General features: G+C 34.3%; 1 protein-coding gene across 1 annotated transcript in view; it reads left to right on the forward strand.

The window, feature by feature from the left end:
* Positions 1-18,576, forward strand: part of LOC139526867 (uncharacterized) — a 40,118-nt gene extending 21,542 nt beyond the window's left edge. Inside the window, exon 6 of the mRNA XM_071322005.1 lies at positions 18,313-18,576. Coding sequence (XP_071178106.1) covers positions 18,313-18,498 — 186 coding nt within the window. The 3' untranslated portion in view covers positions 18,499-18,576. The remainder of the gene's footprint in view (positions 1-18,312) is intronic.
* The last annotated feature ends 2,471 nt before the right edge of the window (positions 18,577-21,047 follow it).

The raw sequence follows: 21,047 nt of genomic DNA on the forward strand, positions 1-21,047 counted from the left end.
AAAATGCTTATGTTGGCCCTTTTTGGCCCCAAATTCCTAAACTGTTGGGACAAAAACTCCCAAAATCAATCCCAACCTTCCTTTTGTGGTCATAAACCTAGTGTTTAAATTTAATAGATTTCTATATACTTATACTAAAGTTATAGTGCGTAAACCAAATGTCTTCGGACGACGACAAAGACGCCGGACGACGACGACGACGTGTTACCAATTTACGACCAAAAAATGTTTGCGGTCGTATGAAAATACAAATTTCGTCTTCACCGAAAACTTAAATAATCAATTTGGAAAAAAATGTATAAAATATGTCAACTTAAATTAAAAGATACTGCTATATTTCGTTTTATCTATAAAAATGGTATTTTTTTTAGCTTACTGTAAAAAAAATATATATATCTGTAAAAACAATCACCGACTTACCATCTTACGTATGCAGTCAGTGATTAAGTTCGTAATACATAAGTTTTCACCTGTTTAACGGTCTAAAAATGATTTTGGGAAAAGAAAGACAATCCAAATTAATAATTTTCACTTTCATACGTACAATGCATGTTAAAATGACGCTTGAAAGGTATAAATAACATGAAGTTGACGCTTCATACGTACAAATACCATTGTTAAGTAACATTTAATGTATAAAGTAGATACTTATGTCGCTTGTGTTGTTTTCTCTAATATAACTCAATATGGAATAGTCATTACGTAATGATATTTCGATATTACACGATATGGTTTCGTATTGACTTAATATAGTTTTGTTATTACTCAATATGGTTTTGTCATTACTCGATGTGGTTTCACCATTATTTAATATGGTTGTGTCATTAGTCAATGTGGTTTAAACATTACTTGATGTGTATGTGACTTAACGTAATGTAATTGTTTTATTACATGATGTGATTTTGTTATTTCGTAATGATGATTTGTCTATTCTTTATATGGTTTTAACATCACGTAATGATATTTCAAAATTTGACCATTTTACACTACTTGATGTGTTCGTTTCATTATTTGATGTGGTCTTGTCATTCTTTGATGTGGTTCAGTTATTCTTTGATGTGGTTATCCCATTACTTGCTGAGGTAAAACCACGTGACCAATTTGGAAAAAACCTGTTCTATTTTAAGGTAGATTTCCATGTTGTATGTGCCTGTATTGCGTTTGGCAATCCATCTAACTAGTGTTGAAATTAAAGTTCAGATTACTGTTTAAGTTAAAAACGTTAAACTTTGAGTTACTTTTCGAATGAAAGTCATACTTATAATTGAAGTTCTAGTTAGAATTGATTTTCGAGTTGGACTTCGAGTTTGAGTCACATTTAAAGGCAGAGTTCAAGTTACAACTTTGAATTTGAGTAACTTCTTGAGGTTAGATTTATTAAGATTTCAAGTTGAAATTCGAGCTATTTTATATGTCTTTTTGAGTTCGGAATTAAGTTTTCTATCGTGGAACAAGGGCTTTTGCTCGGGCTTCCGAAAAGAGGGCTCCGGGATATGCGTTCTAAAAAAACAATGTTGCAGTATTCAAAACGCAACATATAGGAGTTAAAATAAAGTTAGATGTTGTGTGATTGCCAATGAGACAACTATCCACCAAAGTTTTAATGCAGTGGATGTAAGAAATCACATATTGGCAACCGTACAGCCTTCAAAAATCCGTTTAGTCAGCTACAAAAAGCCACCATGCACTATGTGAAAAAAATTCAAACGAAAAAACTGACGGTCTATTTTACAAAAAAACCAAGTATGACACATATGTATACAACGACAACAATTGAACTTCGTGCTCCTGACTTGGGTCAGGTACATTAAGAAAGTGCACGTGGCGGAGTTTAACATGTATGTGAGAGATTTTCGAACTTTAACAGTTCAAAGTTGTAATTAGAACTCTGCCTTTAAATGTGACACAAACTCGAAGTCCAACTCGAAACTCAATGTTAACTAGAACTTTAATTTAAGTATGACTTGAATTCGAAAACTAACTAAATGTTTAACTCAAACAGTAACTTTAATTTGAATACTAATTAGATGGATTGCCAAACGCATTCAATGCACATACAATAAGGAAGTGTATCTAAAAATAGAACAGGTTTTTTTGAATTGGTCACGTGGTTTTACCTTTTCAAGTAATGGGATAACCACATCAAAGAATGACAGGACCACATCAAAGAATGACAAGACCACATCAAATAATGAAACAAACACATCAAGTAGTGTAAAATGGTCAAATTTTGAAACATCATCACGTAATGCTAAAACCATATAAAGAAAAGACAAATCATCATTACGAAATAACAAAACAACATCATGTAATGAAACAATTACATTAAGTTAAGTCACATATACATCAAGTAATGGTAAAACCACATTGACTAATGACACAACCATATTAAATAATGGTGAAACCACATCGAGTAATGACAAAACCATATTGAGTAATGACAATACTATATCAAGTTAATACGAAACCATATCGTGTAATATCGAAATATCATTAAATAATGACTATTCCATATTGAGTTATATTAAAACATCATTACGTAATATCAAAATCATATCAAATAAAGACAAATTATTATTAAGTAATGATAAAACAACATAAATAAATATCAGAGTTCCACATAAGACAGCTGTGGCGTTCCATAGTTATGTATCTGTGCGCTAGATCGATTATTATCACTTTTTTTCACTCCATTTGTTTTCGTTTGATGTCTCGATTATTTATTGCAGAAGATCTTAGATTTCTACTTTTAAGATTTAAAATTATACAAAATAGTCTTGTAAAAGAAGGGTGAAAGATACCAGAGGACAGTCAAACTCATAGATCGAAAATTAACTGACAACGCCATAGCTAGAAATTAAAAAGACAAACAGACAAATAATAGTACACTAGACAACACATAGAAAACTAAAGACTAAGCAACACGATACTTACCAAAAACTGATAGTGATCTCTGTATAACTTGAGACCAGTTGTCAAGTTGTAACTGTGTATTTCTATTTATTTCAACCTACAAACAAACATAATACAGACGCTTAATTCTTACAATTCTACTAAAAGGGAAACTTGAAAAACATACTTCAAATCAGTTTAATTATACTACACACATTGCACCCTCGAATTAACAATCTACCTCCAATTGTCAAAACATAGACATACTAATGATAATTGACAGTTCAATAGTTTTTCCCAAACATTGTTTTGATAACGCAATTACATCTTTGATTCAGTGTCATTGTACTATATTTATAAAAACTATGGAACGCTTAATTAACATGTGTATGTCTCAGTTTAGTCAATTGGAGTCAAATTGTCAATTCTAGGGTGCAATGTGTGTACTTACGGTATATGCATACTGTTAGTTTGATTTGATTTATGTTTTTCATTTGACTATTTTATAAGAATTGTAAGAATTGTGTGTCTGTCTTTTGGTTGTTTGTATGTTTAAAACAGTTACAACCTGACAATTTGTTGAATGCTCAAATTATAAGTTTTAACGCATTGTATCTCATCATACAGTTATAAATCAACATTATAGCTTTTCCGATGATTCCAGGTAATTGTCATTAATGGGGAAAAAACCCGAATTCGATGATGAACATGGTAAATTAATTCTGTCAGAAAAACGAGATATCGTCCAACTTATACATTCCTCCGGCAATCCATAGAAATAATTGATAATAGGCCTGCTCCTCAACTGGTAATATAACAAAACGTCTGTGAACGGAGCGATGTCTGTTCTGATCCACTAGTCTTTTGTATAAGACTCCTTGACAAACATTCTTGTATCTAAGAAGCCACATGTTGCAAAAGCCCATCTCTTCCTACACATGCTTCAATGATCTGTGCGAATCTTCAATGTCCACGAACAAAATTTGAATCTTGTACTATCACAATATCCCCTACTTTCACATTCCTTTATTCAGTGTGTCACTTTTGTCAAATCCTAAGGAGGTTACTAGTACCTTAGCCGTATTTGGCGCAACGTTTTTGAATTTTTTGGGTCCTCAATGCTCTTTTTTACTTGTTTGGCTTATAACTTTTTTGATCTGAGCGTCACTGATGAGTCTTATGTAGACGAAACACCCGTCTGGCGTATCAAATTATAATCCTGGTACCTTAGATAACTATTGACGAACAAGTAGTGTCGGAAAAAAGATTTAAAACCCAATATACAAAATGAAATTCCATCTACCGTGAATTTTGACAATAAAGAATATGATAATATGCAAGATAAAGTAAATCATTTCGACACTCATTTTGCAACAATAAGGAATAAATATGTAACGAATAATATGCAATTTCCAGCAAATAAATTAAATGATTAAGTTCAAGATAAAATACATTTTTAAATTTTTATATTATTTTTTAAGTTAATAAGTTTGTTTTATTTATTAATGACATGACCTTATAAGCCACTCATACAGCCTTTAATATGTTTGCTGATGATACAACACTTCATACATGTGGAACAAATAAGGAAGATATAGCAAGAAAATTAAATTACGATGCCAACACCATAAATAGTTGGCGTCTGACCAATAAGATGGTTATGCATCCTTTAAAAACTACTTCTATGATGATTGGAACAACGGTCTTTGCTAGAAAATGATATAATGCTATCTATACAAGATATCCCAATCAGATCTGTTGACAGAAGTTTAGACTAGAACTTTCAGATTGAGTATTTATGTAAAAACTTAAGTTCTCGTATATCACTGCTATCTAGAATAAAGTTTTTTTTATCTACATATTAGTAGTAGAAAGCTGTTATATAATGCTTATATTCTGCCCATACTTGATTTTTGTTGCTCAATATTGGGAAATTGCTATGAAGATGAATATAAAAAAAAATCTAAAAATGCAGAAAAGGACTATAAGGATTATACTTGATGCACCAATACGAACCCCCTAGTTTAAATTTATCTAAAGAGCTAAAATGGATGAATTTCAAATCTAGAATTTCATATCACAAACTTATTCTTGTTCATAAAATTCTGTGCAACCCTGGACACCTTTTAACACAAAGTTGTAGATTTCTTAACTGTAAATGATATACTAGTATAACAACTCACTCATGCATTCTAATGATTTTGTATTTTATGAAAAAATATAAGATATAATATTTTTTTAACGCTGACAAGCCCACCAACTACTTAATGTATGTGGATGCCAATAACCTGTATGGATGGACTATGGGCAAGTACCGACCGACCGGTGGCTTTCAGTGCATTAACCCCGAAGAAATACCAACCTTTGATACACTTACCGCCAAAAACGACAAAGAATATGTATTGGAGGTAGACTTGGAATATCCCAAGGAACTTCATGACTACTACAATGACTAACCGCTTGTCCAGGAAGATGACAGCTGAACCAGGTTAAAAAGCTGGTGCCAAACCTCAGAGACAAACTGAAGTATGTTGTACACTACGTCAATCTACAAAAGAACCTCGCGCTCGAGCTCAAGCTTAGGAAAATTCACAGGTTTATCAGGTTTGGATGACGGATTATATTAATCTCAACACCGGTACCGTGCTCATACTTTTTTTCAAGCTTATAAACCCTCGATCGCCAATTTTCCAGAGGGGGTAGCGGCACATGAACCGGTGATCAAAGGAAAGTATGTGAATAACTATATATTTGGATCTAAGCATGGTGGTTAAAGAGAAAATTAACATCGTCGAACGGAAGGTTAAGTATTATCACACGACAGACAGGAGCCGCCACGAATCGAATCACATATCTGAGAAAGACCTGCGCATCGGCAGAATCAAGGCGAAACTTATGAATCTATAGGTTGACACTGTAGAGTTTTTTCTGTCCTATGAGTAACATGTAGGACAAGAAAACTTGACTAGCTATATAGTCTATTGCACATCTGTGGCTCTGACACCCTCTATTTGACATAGAGCTCTTTCACCCTTCCCCGGGTTCTCCGTCGGAAGACCTTCTCGATGCGGTAGATGTTTTGATCAGTCTTTTGAAGTTCGGGCTCATAGAAAGATTACTGAATTTCCTCGCCGTTGAAATCCTTGAGGCGATAAGTTGGCGGCCGATTGTTCAACCCTGGGGAAAGGTTGAATACTTCTTCGGTCTTTTCTAGAGTATTCAATCCTGTGGTTGATGCTCAGCAGGAAGCAAGTTAAAGAATCACCAAAACAATGGAAGATTTACCTCCGGCAGTGCCTGCACTCCCGCCTCATCTGCCCGAGTTTGACGACCCACTACTACCTATTGCACCAACTAGACACCGTCATCGGACCTCGAGCAAAGCCGTATTTGCAGCTCAGTATGACTTCTTCTGCCGACCACACCTTTGGATTGCGATCTGAAAACAATGGGATCTTTATCGAAAGCTCACCAATTACTTTTGACGATGATGTTATTTTCGTGGATGGTGTGAGGTACAAAGTAACCCTTGATCTCTAGAAACTCATGGTAAAGAATAAACCAGAATCTTTCGAGCCCGACGACTTTGACGACTATGCAGAGAATGGTGAAAAGTTCCGGTGCCATGTATCAAGGCAATTCCAACCTCTCGAGAAACCCGAAAGCGAATAAGAGTTACAAGTGAAAGGAAATCGTATCCTACATCTAACAGAGGAATAAGTTTGGAAGTGGGCTACACAACGTGTTACTTCCTTCAAGGAGTTTCTCAATCGCTTGAAAGTGTGTGCTGAAGCAAACCGAGTGGGAAATAATGGTGTGCGCAACGAAATTGTGTCGATAATCTATGCTATGAACTATGACATATCAGCATCGAGGAATATAAGGCACTTCATCGTAGCGCATCCTATAAATAAATGTTGCAAATCAAGAAAGGTTACGATCGAAAGCACTCCTTCGGTGGTAGAGAGGTCTGGTTGACACAATCGCCAGCTCTTAGACTGGTCGCATGTGTACTTCCTCTACCGCAAAAACCCTAGAAAGTAAGGCAATGAATGCTGCCACAAATGCAGCATTCAAAGGTGTTGAAAAAGGGTCCTCCACGGCAATCGACCATGTGGAGAATAAAAAAGATGGCCAAAGATAACAGAGGGACAGTCAAACTACCTGACAGCGCCTGGCTAAAACTGACAGAAGAAAAATAGACAAGCAATAGAACACACGACACAACATAGAAAACTACAGACTAAATAACACTAACCCCACCAAAAACTAGGGGTGATCTCAGGTGCTCCGGAAGGGTAAGCAAATCCTTCCTGCTCCACATGTGACACCCGTCGTGTTGCTTATGCTATAACAAATCCGGTATTCAGTCTAATTCGGTAGGTCACATTCATGAAAGGGAAGGGGATTATAGTTACAACGTAGGGAACATATCCGATATCATTTGTGAAACGTTTATTCCATAACGGTCAACCAATTGCCAGGCGTTGTCCATCCCAATGTCTCAACCATCTATGGTACAAGGATTCATCTGCCAAAGTCCAGGGCGAAAACACAGGGTTTGAAGCACGTCATTGGTACATTATCACCAAACCTGCCAACAAATGAGAGTTGTCATTCACCATACTCCTGAGACACATGCAGACGATAACGATCGTATACGGATTCAAGCATGCATTGCGTGGTTCAGACACCTATGCTATCTTAAAACCGCCGCTGTCAACGATGTAGCAAACATTATCCCGACTAAGATCTATTTGTTCGTCCCTCATGTCACCCCATCAGATAAAAACAAGATGCGGCTGTACAAAACAATACAAAGTTTATCGATGTAAGTCATCAGTACGAGCGGCTAAGAGAATCAATGGTGGACGAAACATTTGCACTTGTAATCGCCGACAGAGTTACTCAGATCGAATATGACGGCCATAAGATGAACGTCGTGTTTTAAATCTAAATAAATGAACGACTTACTTTTGGAGCAAATAGTTAGTAACACCAATCCCAAACAGATTTTCTCGCTCATAGTATCTGGGAATTATAGTCAAATTCTTACCCGCTTCAATCCACCTTTGCAACTTAATGGCATTGGTAAATCTGTAGACCTACAACTGCATTTCCAACATGCACGCAGGCAACAATTCCTTTCGCTACTCCCCAGACAATAGTGCAAACTGGTTTCCTATCACCCTGAGCACATGTTTCTTTGGCATTGAAGACAATAACGATGAAATCCAGCTACGGCTCAACAAACACAAAGCCAAGAACATTATCGATGCCAATCGCGAACCTCTAGAAGCAACACTCTCGCCAGGCACTACCAAGTAGATTCCAACGTAACGGTTGCAAGTAGCGTCAACACAGCCTTAAGATTCGAGCGGCAAATTTACACCTTCGATAGAGTCTCAAACGGTTTTACAGAAGGGGAACACATTGTAAATATCGTTATCATTAATATCACCCTAGTTAATAGCGATAATATCCATGGGAATGTGAATGGAAACCAGTTTTCCACCTTCTCCAGTTTCTTACCTGGCGTCGATCCTGGTATGAAGATTATTCAAACCCCATAAAATCTGGTGTACTTACCTGTTACCCTGAAAACCATCAATTGCATGTGCACTTATCTCACCGATTAGGACGGTACCCCCATCAATCTCCGCGGCGAACACCTCCACATCAGTTTTCGTCTTCGAGAAGTATAAATTAATGACGAACATGGTTTGAACTTAACAAAGGGTCAAGCTAATAAACTATAACGGGCTGCCAAAAAAGGTTGTCAGTCTCCATTCGTTTGTCCCATTCAAACCTGCAAGGCGAACACAAGATGTGGCTTACCTCTTGGCAGGTTCAAAGAATTACATATCTTCTCCAAAGAGGTACTAGCGGTATGCATCTCGAGCTAAGTCCCACCCAATAACGGAAACATGCAAAAGGTAGGTGGATACCTACCAATGTTGGCAGGAATGGCAATGTTGGCAATTCCCATGACAGCTTAGACATTTTACCTGCATTTGGTGTTAAAGCCTTAAACGGTCTGGATGATGTAGCCGTCAACAAAGTATTGGGATCTGGATTGTACCTGAAACGTGGTGGATGCGTTTGCGCAGTGAATCCCAGTGGTAACGGTCTCTAACTCAAACCCTCAACCGCCCGGATCACATATGGGGATGAACTCTACTTGAAGCGTGGTCAAAAATTCCACGACGGAGCCGGTCTGATCGTAGGTGATAACAGCCCTTTCAAAGACATTCACCTCCTCAGTATGCTCCTATAAATAAATGGATGACTTAGATTCTGGGTACCGGCAGACTAGAGTTGAATGTTTAAAGGATCAACTCGATGCAGAAATTCAAAGGTATCAACGCACATTGAACACTATAAACGTCTGGATAAAGTAGCATCTTTTGCATTGGGTGCTTGTTCTGTGGGCAGTTTGATGTTAACCAGCGGTTCTCTAGGTTCTACTTTGACCGGTATAGGGGTTATAGCCACCCTTCCTCTGGGGTCCCTATCTTGTTTGAATGCTACCGCCGTAACGGTTCTTACACTTATCTTAAGGCATGTAAGTGATGTAACCAAAAAGAAAAAGACCACCACGATACCTTGCGATAGGCCTAGTCTAAAAAGTCCTTGGTTGAGCAATGTGTCAGCTCAGCTTTTACTGATAATGAACAGATCGATAATGTCGAGTTTGGGAAAGTCATCACCTGCCAAACAACTACTACGACGATAAAATCAGCTGCGGCAACCCATGTACAACTTCAGCGAGAATCTGTCAAATGTTCCTCTTAGGTTTTTCCCCCACACACCCCAATTCAACGGTTTTAAACCCCGACTTTTTTAACCTAAAAAATCATATTCTTATACTTTCAATCCTACCGTCCTTATAAAGAAATATAAAAGTCGTGGTAATCATACCCAAATGTGCCTGGATTTTTTTGCATCCCAGCTCACAATTTGCACAGTTCCATCGGTCTCTCTCTTTTTGCCCGGACGGTAGTCAGCTGGTTGTTAAGTCTTTCACATATCTCATGCGGATAGTTTCCTCCTTCCAGCACTATATTATATATTTTTTGCGGACCCAAACTTCGTGTCGACATCTTAAATGTCTTTAACAATCCAGGATAAGTCCTGACCTACTTGTCTCCATTTGAGAATTGCCTTATCATTGCAGCGTTGTCCTTGCTTGGCCTTAAAAGTGACCAGTTTTGCCAGAATTTTTACCTCCTGAACCGTAGTCTCTCTCTGATCAAACATATTTGTTAACTTGCGATCCATTGTGTTTATTCTATCAGTGGTTTTTTTTCTTCCACAAAGGCACATTTTCCCCTTCAACCCCAACCAGCCACGTTTCCCCACACAACCTCCTCAACGAGCGTGCGAGATTTTCGGATATTAAGTCCGGTCCGAGCAAAAATCCTGCAAAAAATGGGTGGGGCAGAACTATCAATTCCATACTACTCTCTTGGTTTCGTAGCTTCCTTGTGAGCAGCAACCTTTTATCAATGAAATCGTGAGTTGGAAACACAAACCCGGGAATATAATATCAATTGGAAGATATATATCCTGTATGCAGGCTCTCGTTTGAATGTTGGTACATAGAAATGGTAAGTTCACATTAGGAAGCTGAAATCATCTCTTTTTTCGAAAAATTTTGTTTTCAACCAACCCTCATTGTCAATTTCTAGATGTAAGTCAAGATATGAGGCAGACTTAACTGTTGCTGTTATATCCTTTATCTATATTTCGATGGGATTAATTCGTTCGTAAGGTAATTGGGTAATTTTATTTTGACAATTTCATAAAGAAAAACCAATATGATAATAAATCGTAGATTTAAATGTTTACAATGTTAGCTCCCAAAATGAATTGTAAGTAGGTATTTGAATAAATTGTATATATGATATGAGCTTTTTTTATTAACTTAACGATTCTTTGAATACCATGTTCTCAACAATTTCCCCATATTGAAAATTCATACATCAAATACGGCATGTACTATGATTATCTTAATATCTACTAATAACTTAATTCTGGATACCAGAGCTATACAAGAACTAATGTTTTCACATGCACGGTCAATTTGAATAATTTGTAACAATAGCTTTGATTATAAGATTGTGTGTTTCAACAGATGTCGTAACGCTATCTTAAATCGATTCATTCAATTAAAGACCTACCAAATAGATATAAAAAGATGTGTCATGCGTGCCAATGAGACAACGCTCAATCCAATCACAATTTTTAACAATTAATCATTATAGGTCAAAGTACGGTCCTCAACAAGGAGCATTGGCCCACACCGAACAAGCAAGCTATAAAGGGCCCTTTTTTAAAAATTACTAGGCAGTGCAAAACCGTTCAAACGGGAAAACTAACGGTCTCCTCTATATTAAAAACATGAAACACGTATGAAGCACATCAACAAACGACAACTAATGAACATCAGATTCCTAACTTAGGACAGGTGCAAATATTTGCATCAAGTTTAAAAGTTTAATGATACCAAATATTCGCCCTTATCGAACACAATAGTGTTACAACACAACACAGAAAGACACACTCACTGGGGTAACGCTGATGACCGTAACTGCATTCACGGTCATCCCAAGATGTCGGATAAAAAATTAGGTCAGTTTCTGTATTGTCTGTTAAAGTGTTTCTATATCATTTTCTTAACAAATCATACATTGAAACGATGTAAATGTATAAAAGAATCACTCGAAAATCACTAATTACTTCCGAGAAATGTGCATGAAACGGGAAATTCGATTTGAAAAAATCGTTAAGATGACCGTAAATCATAATCAAAATATTTTCAAGATGACCGTAACATAAAACAAGGATGACCGTGATTGGTAAAAAGATGACCGTAACTTGTAAAGGATGACCGTAATTTGTAAAGACTGACTGCAATTTATATAGGACGACCGTACCTTTTATAGGATGACCATCAATTCTAAGAAATATCCGTATTGTATTCAAAGCTTTTTTGTTGAGTTTGTCGATCTCAATAGGGGCTCGGTTAGCGGATATAAATATGTTTCATAAATTTCTTTTTTTAAACTATAATATAATTGGCCATATTTAGGATTTATAACAATGCTAGTAAATTGCATATTTCTCGTACACAATGAAATATTTATGGATATCGACGTTAAAATTTTAACACAAATTTACAGCGATACGACGAAAATTTGAAGAAACATGAATGTGTCCCTAGTACACGGATGCCTCATCTACACTATCATTTTCTATGTTTAGTGGACTATGAAAATGGGATAAAACTGTAATTTGGCATTAGAATTAAAAAGAACATTCCATAGGGAAAATGTATACTAAGTTTCAATTTTATTTAACTTGAAGCTGGACAAACGGACAAACAAACAGACGAACGGACGAACGTACGCACGCACAGACCAGAAAAACATAATGCTAATAAATGGAGCATTAAAAACATTAATAATACATACGAATATTTGGTAATTGAGCCCATGTGTATGGGTCCAGAGGAAGCAGATTAAAATTTTAATTTGTCTTGATATATGCAGGCGGAAACACTTTTGAAATAGAACAAAAGAATCGAAGCTCTGTGTTTATCGAGAAAGCGATAAAAGTTAACTGTAATGTTTGATATAGTAACAAAATTTTAAAAAGTTAATAGAAACAAATAAAACGACAATTTTCTTATTTTAAAAACACCATTTGCATAAGTTTTCAATGTATCTATTACATAGTAATGCAAAACAATAAGATATCAAGTCGACGACATGGTTCTTATCGGGGCCTTTTATAGCTGACTATGCGATATGGGCTTTGCTCATTGTTGAAGGCCTTACGGTTACCTATAGTTGTTAATGTTTGTGTCATTTTGGTCTTTTCTGGATAGCTGTCTCATTGGCAATAATACCACATCTTCTTTTTTATATATAGTATCTATAAGTTGGATGTAGAAAATGCATAACCTCCGATTTGTTTTTATCACGGACGGAGAACATATCAATCTTTTAGTTCAGAAATTTTCGTGTCTGCCCTTCCATTATGTGAATCAAGAAAAAATTCCCCAAAACAGGTAACGATTGTATCGAAAAGAGAAAAATCGAGTGCACCTTTTTATGTTAGGGCATGTTTGGGGTGTATATTTTGTCTTTTAAACGTACAAAGCAAGAGTATTTTATATAGCATCTCGCTTCAGATTCTATCATTATTATATATCAAAGCTACAGGTTGACTTTATAACGTAAAAAAATGACAGTACGAAAAGATGAAATATATGGGTCAATTGAGATACCTATCTAATGAATCACAAAAACAGAGTAGTTGTGTTCGAATAGCTATTTTTTCTAAAAGTACTTGACGACAGTCTTTTAATTTGGATGATGAAAATGTGTGTGTGATAACTAGGGTTTATAATCTTCAACCACTGAAAATGTTTAGTCTGCCCTTCCACGAAATATTTAATTAGAATTTTTTTAAATGCTTCAGCATTTTCAAAAATTCCATCTGACATCCAAACAGACAATATTTTTTCAATAGTTTTTTCAATAGTTGAATCAATGCAGACAAGATCATTAACTAATGCTGATTAGCTAGTAGATACATTTGTATTTTAAAATATAACTGACATATAACGATCGATCGTAATGGTGCTATGTGGATAAATTTATCAGTTTTCAAGAGCAAAATTGGCAGAGCGTCATCCCTACAATGGCTTCCATTTCTACGACTGTGAGCATGAACTGGCGTAATGGGGAGATAATTTTGAAGAAGTAGAATTCTGACTGTATGAATAACATTTCTTTATATATACAAATTGACAACGTTCCGCCTTGTGATACGCTTTTCGTACAATACTATTTTAAGGATCTACTTTGCTGGAGAAACTAGTAAGTTTATAACGGACCAAGGTGATAGAATGTGTAGTAAAAAAAATGTATTAAAGAGTACTATAAAAAGATATATACGACTCCTGATAAAACATCAAGTGATACATATATATTACAGGAGAAAAAAATCGGAGACAAAATGGGTGAAACTGATAATCAATCTGCGATTTGGATGTTACAGAATACGCATGCTCATATGCTTTTATAAAATGAACTTAGAAAATTCCCGGAATAAGACGGTGTAACAGTTGAGTTTTATAGAAAATTTTGGGATAATTTCAAGTACATAGTAGTAAACATTCTTAATATTGGATATAATCATATACGTGTTTTAAAGCTATTATTTGAAAAGAGGTGACCCCTTGTCATTAAATAATAACCGTCCTAATTATCTTTAAAAATTGACATAAAATCTTAGTTATACTGCAATCAGCTATTTTACTATACAGATAAAGCTATACGTATAACGTTAGCTTTATACGTCAATGACCTCAACTAACCTATAAGCCCCGCCTTCTCACCGAACTTCTACCGAACTACTATATTTCATCAACAACGTCACGTCACAACCATGCCATCGTGTAGTAACAATGGTCAAATTTTTATGAAGTTAAAATTGTTATGTCTTCAAATTGGTTATTTATACATTTATACCATGTTTATTAAATGTTATTACTTAAGTTCATTTTCCCCTTCTAATTCCTTAAAATGTCAATGTCCTACCGCCTGGACTACGGTCATAGGGAAATACCCCAAAATGGTACCCCAAGAGGAAAATTGCAAACACTTTTTTTTTAACAATATTTGTTACATATCTTTTTTATGTTTTTTATTTCATCAACAACGTCAGGTCACAACCATGACAACGTGTAGTAACAATGGTCAAACTTTTATGAATTTAAACTTGTAATGTCTTGCAATAGGTTTTTTATATACCATTTTTATTAAATGTTATATAAATAGAGTTCATTTTTCCTTTCTAATTCCTTAAAATGTCAATGTCCTACCACCTGGACTACGGTCAAAGGGAAATACCCAAAATGGTACCCCAAGAAAAAAATTGCAAACACTTTTTTTTAACAATATTTTTTTTTTTTTTATCGATTTCAGTATAAAAACAATATACGAATAGTGTCTTGAAATATGAAATTTATTTGTATGAGGCTTAGAAACGGGGGAAATGCGAGGTTCTACCGAACATTTCCCCTGTTTTGTGCCGAATACAAATAAATTTCATATTTTAAGACACTATACGTATATTGTTTAATCAGATATACGATATTGTTGATTACACAAAACTGTAGGGGTTATTATAGTCTTTTTTTTATTTTCCTAAAGCGTTTGACTCTTTAGAATGGATTTTTTTGTTTTCAATTTTAAAACATTTTGGATTCGATGACTCTTTTAAAAGATTGGTGACGACTTTGTATAGCGATATCTCTAAAAAAAAACAACAGGGATATAAGCCCAGGATGATGTCCTTAATCGGCTTTACTATTTGTTTTATCGGTGGAAATCATGTCTGCATGGTAAAGAAGCAATATCGATTATAAAAGTATCAAAACTAGTTTAGATTGCGAAATCATAGTAGACAATTTGCAACTAGCAGACGACACTACTTTAATTTGATGATCTGAATATGACGTTCACTTTGCTATTAACGAAATTGAAATATCTGATTCTTTTTCAGGATCGAAATAAAAAAATAAACAGAAGGGTACAGTCAGTATCCTACTTCGTCAAAATTATCTCCCCATTAAGCCAGTTCATTTTCACAATCGTAAAAATGGAAGCCATTGTAGCGATGACGCGCTACCAATTTTGCTCTTGGAAACCGATAAATTTATCCACATTGCACCAATACGATCCTTATATGTCAGTTATATTTTATAAGACAAATGTATCAACTAGCTAATGAGTATCAGTTAATGATATTGTCTGCATTGATTCAACTTAAAACTATTGTCTGATCGGTTGTTAGGTGGAATTTTCGGAAAATCATAAACATTTAAAAAAAACTAATTAAACATTTCGTCGAAGGGCAGACTAGATTTTTTTAGTGGTTGAAGACTATAAACCCTAGTTATCACACACAAAAAATTTGAATTTTTCGAAGATATGCATTTTCATCATCCAACTTGTAAGACTGTCGTCAAGTACTTTCAGTAAAAAAATAGCTATTCGAACACACCTTCCCTGTTTTTGTGACTCATTAGATAGGTATTTCACTTGACCCATATATTTCATCTATTAGTACTGTTATTTTTTTGTGTTATAAAGTCAACCTGTAGCTTTAATATATAAAAATTATAGAATCTGAAGCGAGACGATGTATGAAATATTCTTACTTTGAACGATAGCAAGACAAAATACTCAACTCAAACACGCCCTAACATAAAAAGGTGCACTCGATTTTTTCTTTTCGATACAATTGTTACCTATTTTTGGAATTTTTTCTTCAGTCACATAATGGAAGGGCAGACACGAAAATTACTGAACTAATAGATTGATATCTTTTCCGTCCGTGGTAATTTTTTCAATAAAATCGGAGGTTATGCATTTTTGTCATCCAACTTGAAAGATACCCATGTCGTCGACTTGATATCTAATTGTTCTGCTTAATTATGTACTAGATAAATTGAAAACTTATGCAAATGGTGTTTTTGAAATAAAACACCTCGTAATTGAGAACAAAATTGCAGTTTTGTTTGTTTCTATTAACTTTTTAAAAATTTGTCACTATAGTAAACAATACAGTAAACATTTATCGCCTTCTCTAATAGAGAGCTTCGATTCTTTTGTTCTATTTCAACCTGGTTTTCGACTGGGTAATGGGAAGGAAAGCTTAAATCTTGTAATTTTTTTTAATCGATAATTAATCACAATTTGTGCTCATTTTCACTTTTCTGGAAACTGCCTCTATAACTCCATAGAAAAATATTAAAGAAATAGAAAAAAAATTGTTTTAAATTTGATAGAGATAATAAACCTGCTAAAATAAAAAGAAATGTAATCATTGTTCTATATGCAAAGGGTTGAATAAATATGAAAGACATAAGTTATTTCACTTCTTAAAAACCTATTTGGGATAAAAGACTAGTAGATTTGTAAGTGAATGTGAAAGTGATTGTAAATTTTACCTCAGCACTAATTTTATATTGTTTGGTCAAATTAGTTTGGTTTGAATTTTTCTAACTATTTTGATCTTAGCGTCACTGATGAGTCTGATGTTGACGAAATGCGCGTCTAACGTATCAAATTATAAGTCTGGTTTCATAGATAACTATTTACACTACTAGGTCGATGTCACTGCTGGTGGACGTTTCATCTCCGAGGGTTTCACTTGGTAAGTAGTCAGCACATCGGTGTTGACACAAATAACAATTATATGGGCATTTTTATAAATAAACAGTTTGCAAAAGTATGAATGATCAAAATGCTACCAAAGTTCTTATCCCAGGCATAAATAACCTTAGACGTATATGGCACAACTTTTTGGAATATAGGATAATGCTCATCAACTTTATAGCATCACTGAAGAGACATGTGTTGTCGAAATGCGGATCTGGTGCAGAAACATTGGTACCGTTAATGTTATTATACGTTTGGCTTTTTAACTTTTTCGATCTGAGCGTTACTGGTGATTCTTCCGTACACGAAACACGTGTCTTGCGTATCAAATAAAAACACATGGTACCTTTGAATACTTTTAGGGTTTAAAACTAACAGTTGCGATAAAACAGATGAAAGGCTTGCAAAAGTCACAGAATTTTATAGAATTATTCTAAAATATTGGAAATCAACTGGTTGAGGTCTACATAAAAAAACATGAAACTTTTACAGACATTAGAAAAAAAATATTATAGAACATTTATGTAATTTTAAAATAAAGTAAAATAAGGCAAAAACATAAATCAAACTGAATAGCTGAAATTAATTTGGTAAAAAAATCAATACCAACAGAATGGGCAGCTATCTTAAAGTCGAAAAATTCTATTCAATGTACTGATAAATTACGCTGGTGGAGTGTTGCTACATCAAACCGGAAAGCTTTAAATTGGGAATCTAAAATCATCTTTTTTGTAATAAAGTTTTGTTTTAAACCCTTATTTGTCATTTATCGGATATTCAACTAAAATTCTGACAATGTCCACTCTGTTATCCAAAAATACTTAACATTATGTACTAGTTCTAACTTGACAATCGGAGTTGCCTTAAAATACAACAATCCCTTTATATGCCTTATTATTACTAAAACAGGGACAAACAGCAATTAATCATGAACAAATTATCTGTCAAGCAAGTGAACTGAATTTTAAGGCCGTACGGTGACCTATACTTATTGATGTCTGTGTCATTTTGGTCGTTTGTGGATAGTTCTCTCATTGGCAATCATACCACGTCTTCTTTTTTATATTTTAAGTATCATTGTGTGCACTTTTTATCAATCATAGACAGTGAGTGAATCATCAAATATAGAAGCAACCGATGTTAACATACGGTAATCATTAGCTTCGATATTTCTTTTCAGGGCAAAGACATAACAAAATTTTCGACGACAATGTATTCTAACGAATCTAGATTATACTCAATGACTTTTGATTTAATATATCAAAATGATGAATGTGGAAATATAACTATATCATGTGTTATTGGAAAACATGTATTCAGTCGTTTAGATGTAGCTAACGATTTCAAATACTGCCAAGGTGAGTAAAAATATATTTATCGGAATAACTATTCTATTAAAGCATTTATAGAACAATCGCCTGTGTACTGTTAGAACGATTGCTGATTTAAACCAATGTAACGAAAATACCTAACTCCAAAGTAAATTCAGAAATGGAAGTCCATAAGAACGAACTACAACAAACGTTATCATTCGGAGTTAAAAATAAAATTACTCGAGTTGATAGCAAACAATATCAAATTCTCACTCGTCATGAAACTTAAATGTATAAATAGTTGTTAAACAATTATATTAAGTTTTAAAAACAAATGTAAAACTCTGAAAATTTATCTTGGCTTTGAAAAATATATGATTTAGAGTGGTAACATTGATAAAATAAAAATAAAATAATGTCTGTATGTCTGTAAAACGGGTAACCAGACCTTCACAGACTAATCAAAACAAGTTATATTTTGTCTTAAAAATAGTTTCGATTTAACACTCGTGGGATTCTGGACAAATATTCAAACGAAATAAACAAACTTATTTTGGAATATCTAATTCAAATAACAAAGTTAACTGAAATAAACTCTTCCTAGATACCAGGACTAAATTTAGTATACGCCAGACGCGCGTTTCGTCTACAAAAGACTCATCACCGACGCTCGAATCCAAAAAAGTTTAAAAGGCCAAATAAAGTACGAAGTTCAAAAGCATTAATAGTCAGGAAAGTTTGTTGCTTCAAGAGCGATAGTTTAAAAAACAAATCCAGATTACTAACTAAAACTGTGAGAAACCCATCAACTGTAATAGAAAAAAACAAGGAAAATCTTGAACACCAAGTGCAACAAAAACAAACATTATCACACTTAGAAAAGAACTATGTGAAATAATAATGTAGAATGTGTTTGACTTTTCTGTTTATTGTATTGAACATAACTTGTATAAGAGAGCTACACTATGTAATTTTATCAATACAACACATATAGGTATCTGGCCTTTTCTCCCTAGACAGAAGCGAGAAAAGCAAATAGGGACCTTTGATATGTATAACAGGATAACTGGGGTATTGGAAGTATTTGTATTGCATTGTCTTTTTTAGTTTTGAATTGAGTAATATTTAGTCCTGGGGCATTACTTGAGACATCAATTGATAAAGAATTTACCTGGTACTGTTTAATTGGTACAGTTTATCTTTTTGGCAACTCAATTATTCATTTCATGATTATCAATTCAACTCTAACCACGCATTGTCTGGCCTTAATCCTCTCCTGGTAGTCCATCTTACATGTCTTAGTCCACCATTTAAAACTGACCGACAGTAATACACAGAAATCAATTTAAAAAAAGGTTCATGCGTCCGAGATTTCCATTAACTGGTTGTTAATGTCTATATTACCAACTTATAGTAATGAAAAGGAAGTTTAGATATATTTATTCTTTAAATCTGTAATGATTTCAGTATTGAACATGTTACAAATCACCAACTCTACAGAGAGAAGACGATTTTCATCTGTTGAAATGTAAGTGAAAAATCAGCTTTTTATACATTTATTAAGCATTTTAATATTTTTTAAATGATGATGGCACAACAACATATTTTCTGCATGTTCTACGAGGATATTCAAATGAATCTACAATCACAATCTCAGGCTTTCAGTTAAGGCTAGAAATGCGTCTGTTCATTGTACTTTAAAGTGAACATTAACATGGAGAATCGAAAGATGCGAAAGGGACTTTCAAACTCATTAGTCGAATAATAATTATATGTCAACAGAGGATCAGCCATAAAAAGACAAACAATAGTAAATAAAAAAACCAACAAAGATAACAGAAGACCGAGAATCACGTAGTTCACAAATAAAACGCTGACGATAGCATATGCTCAGGAAGGGCAAAAAAGATTCTCCACCTCGGTTGATGATCATAATTATTGGAGGAAAAAATGACGTTAATGTAGGCACAACAATTTGAACATTTCTTTCGTTATCTTTGAAACAGATATTCCAAAACAATGAACCATATTGTTATGGCATCCGTAATATTATTCCCGAATGGAACATTGAACCTATACCCCTTTTAATTCATGGTGTAATAGCTTCCAATTTTACATTTGAAAATGCCTGTACCAAGTCTATCATTTGATTATGGAATTTGATTAGGGACTTTCCGTTTTGAATTTTTCTCGGAGTTCAGTATTTTTGTTATTTCTTTTTCCTTGTGAGCAGTATTTTTTTTAAAATATATATTAACGGCACTTATTAAATTGGACCACAATTTCGAAAAAAAAATCTTATCTCAGCCTTGCGGCCAGAATATCTTCAACTCTAAAACATAATTCGAACGTTGTAGAGCGGATTAACAAAACAAATACCAAAATATAAAGGGGAAATAAAAATAGTTTAACTAAACAGCATTCTTTTAAATGCATCCTGTGACATTCCATTTCATCAGTTAACTTGATCAGTCTTTCCCTTATTGATATATCAGATTGAAGGTTGAAGGGATATTTTTTACTGATTGATTTGGCACCTCCTTATGTAGAACATTGGTGAATTAAACCTGCATATGCATTCTATGGAAGCTCCAACAGAAAA

Source organism: Mytilus edulis, chromosome 6 (genome assembly GCF_963676685.1).
Source record: "Mytilus edulis chromosome 6, xbMytEdul2.2, whole genome shotgun sequence".
NCBI classification, from domain to species: Eukaryota; Metazoa; Mollusca; class Bivalvia; order Mytilida; family Mytilidae; genus Mytilus; species Mytilus edulis.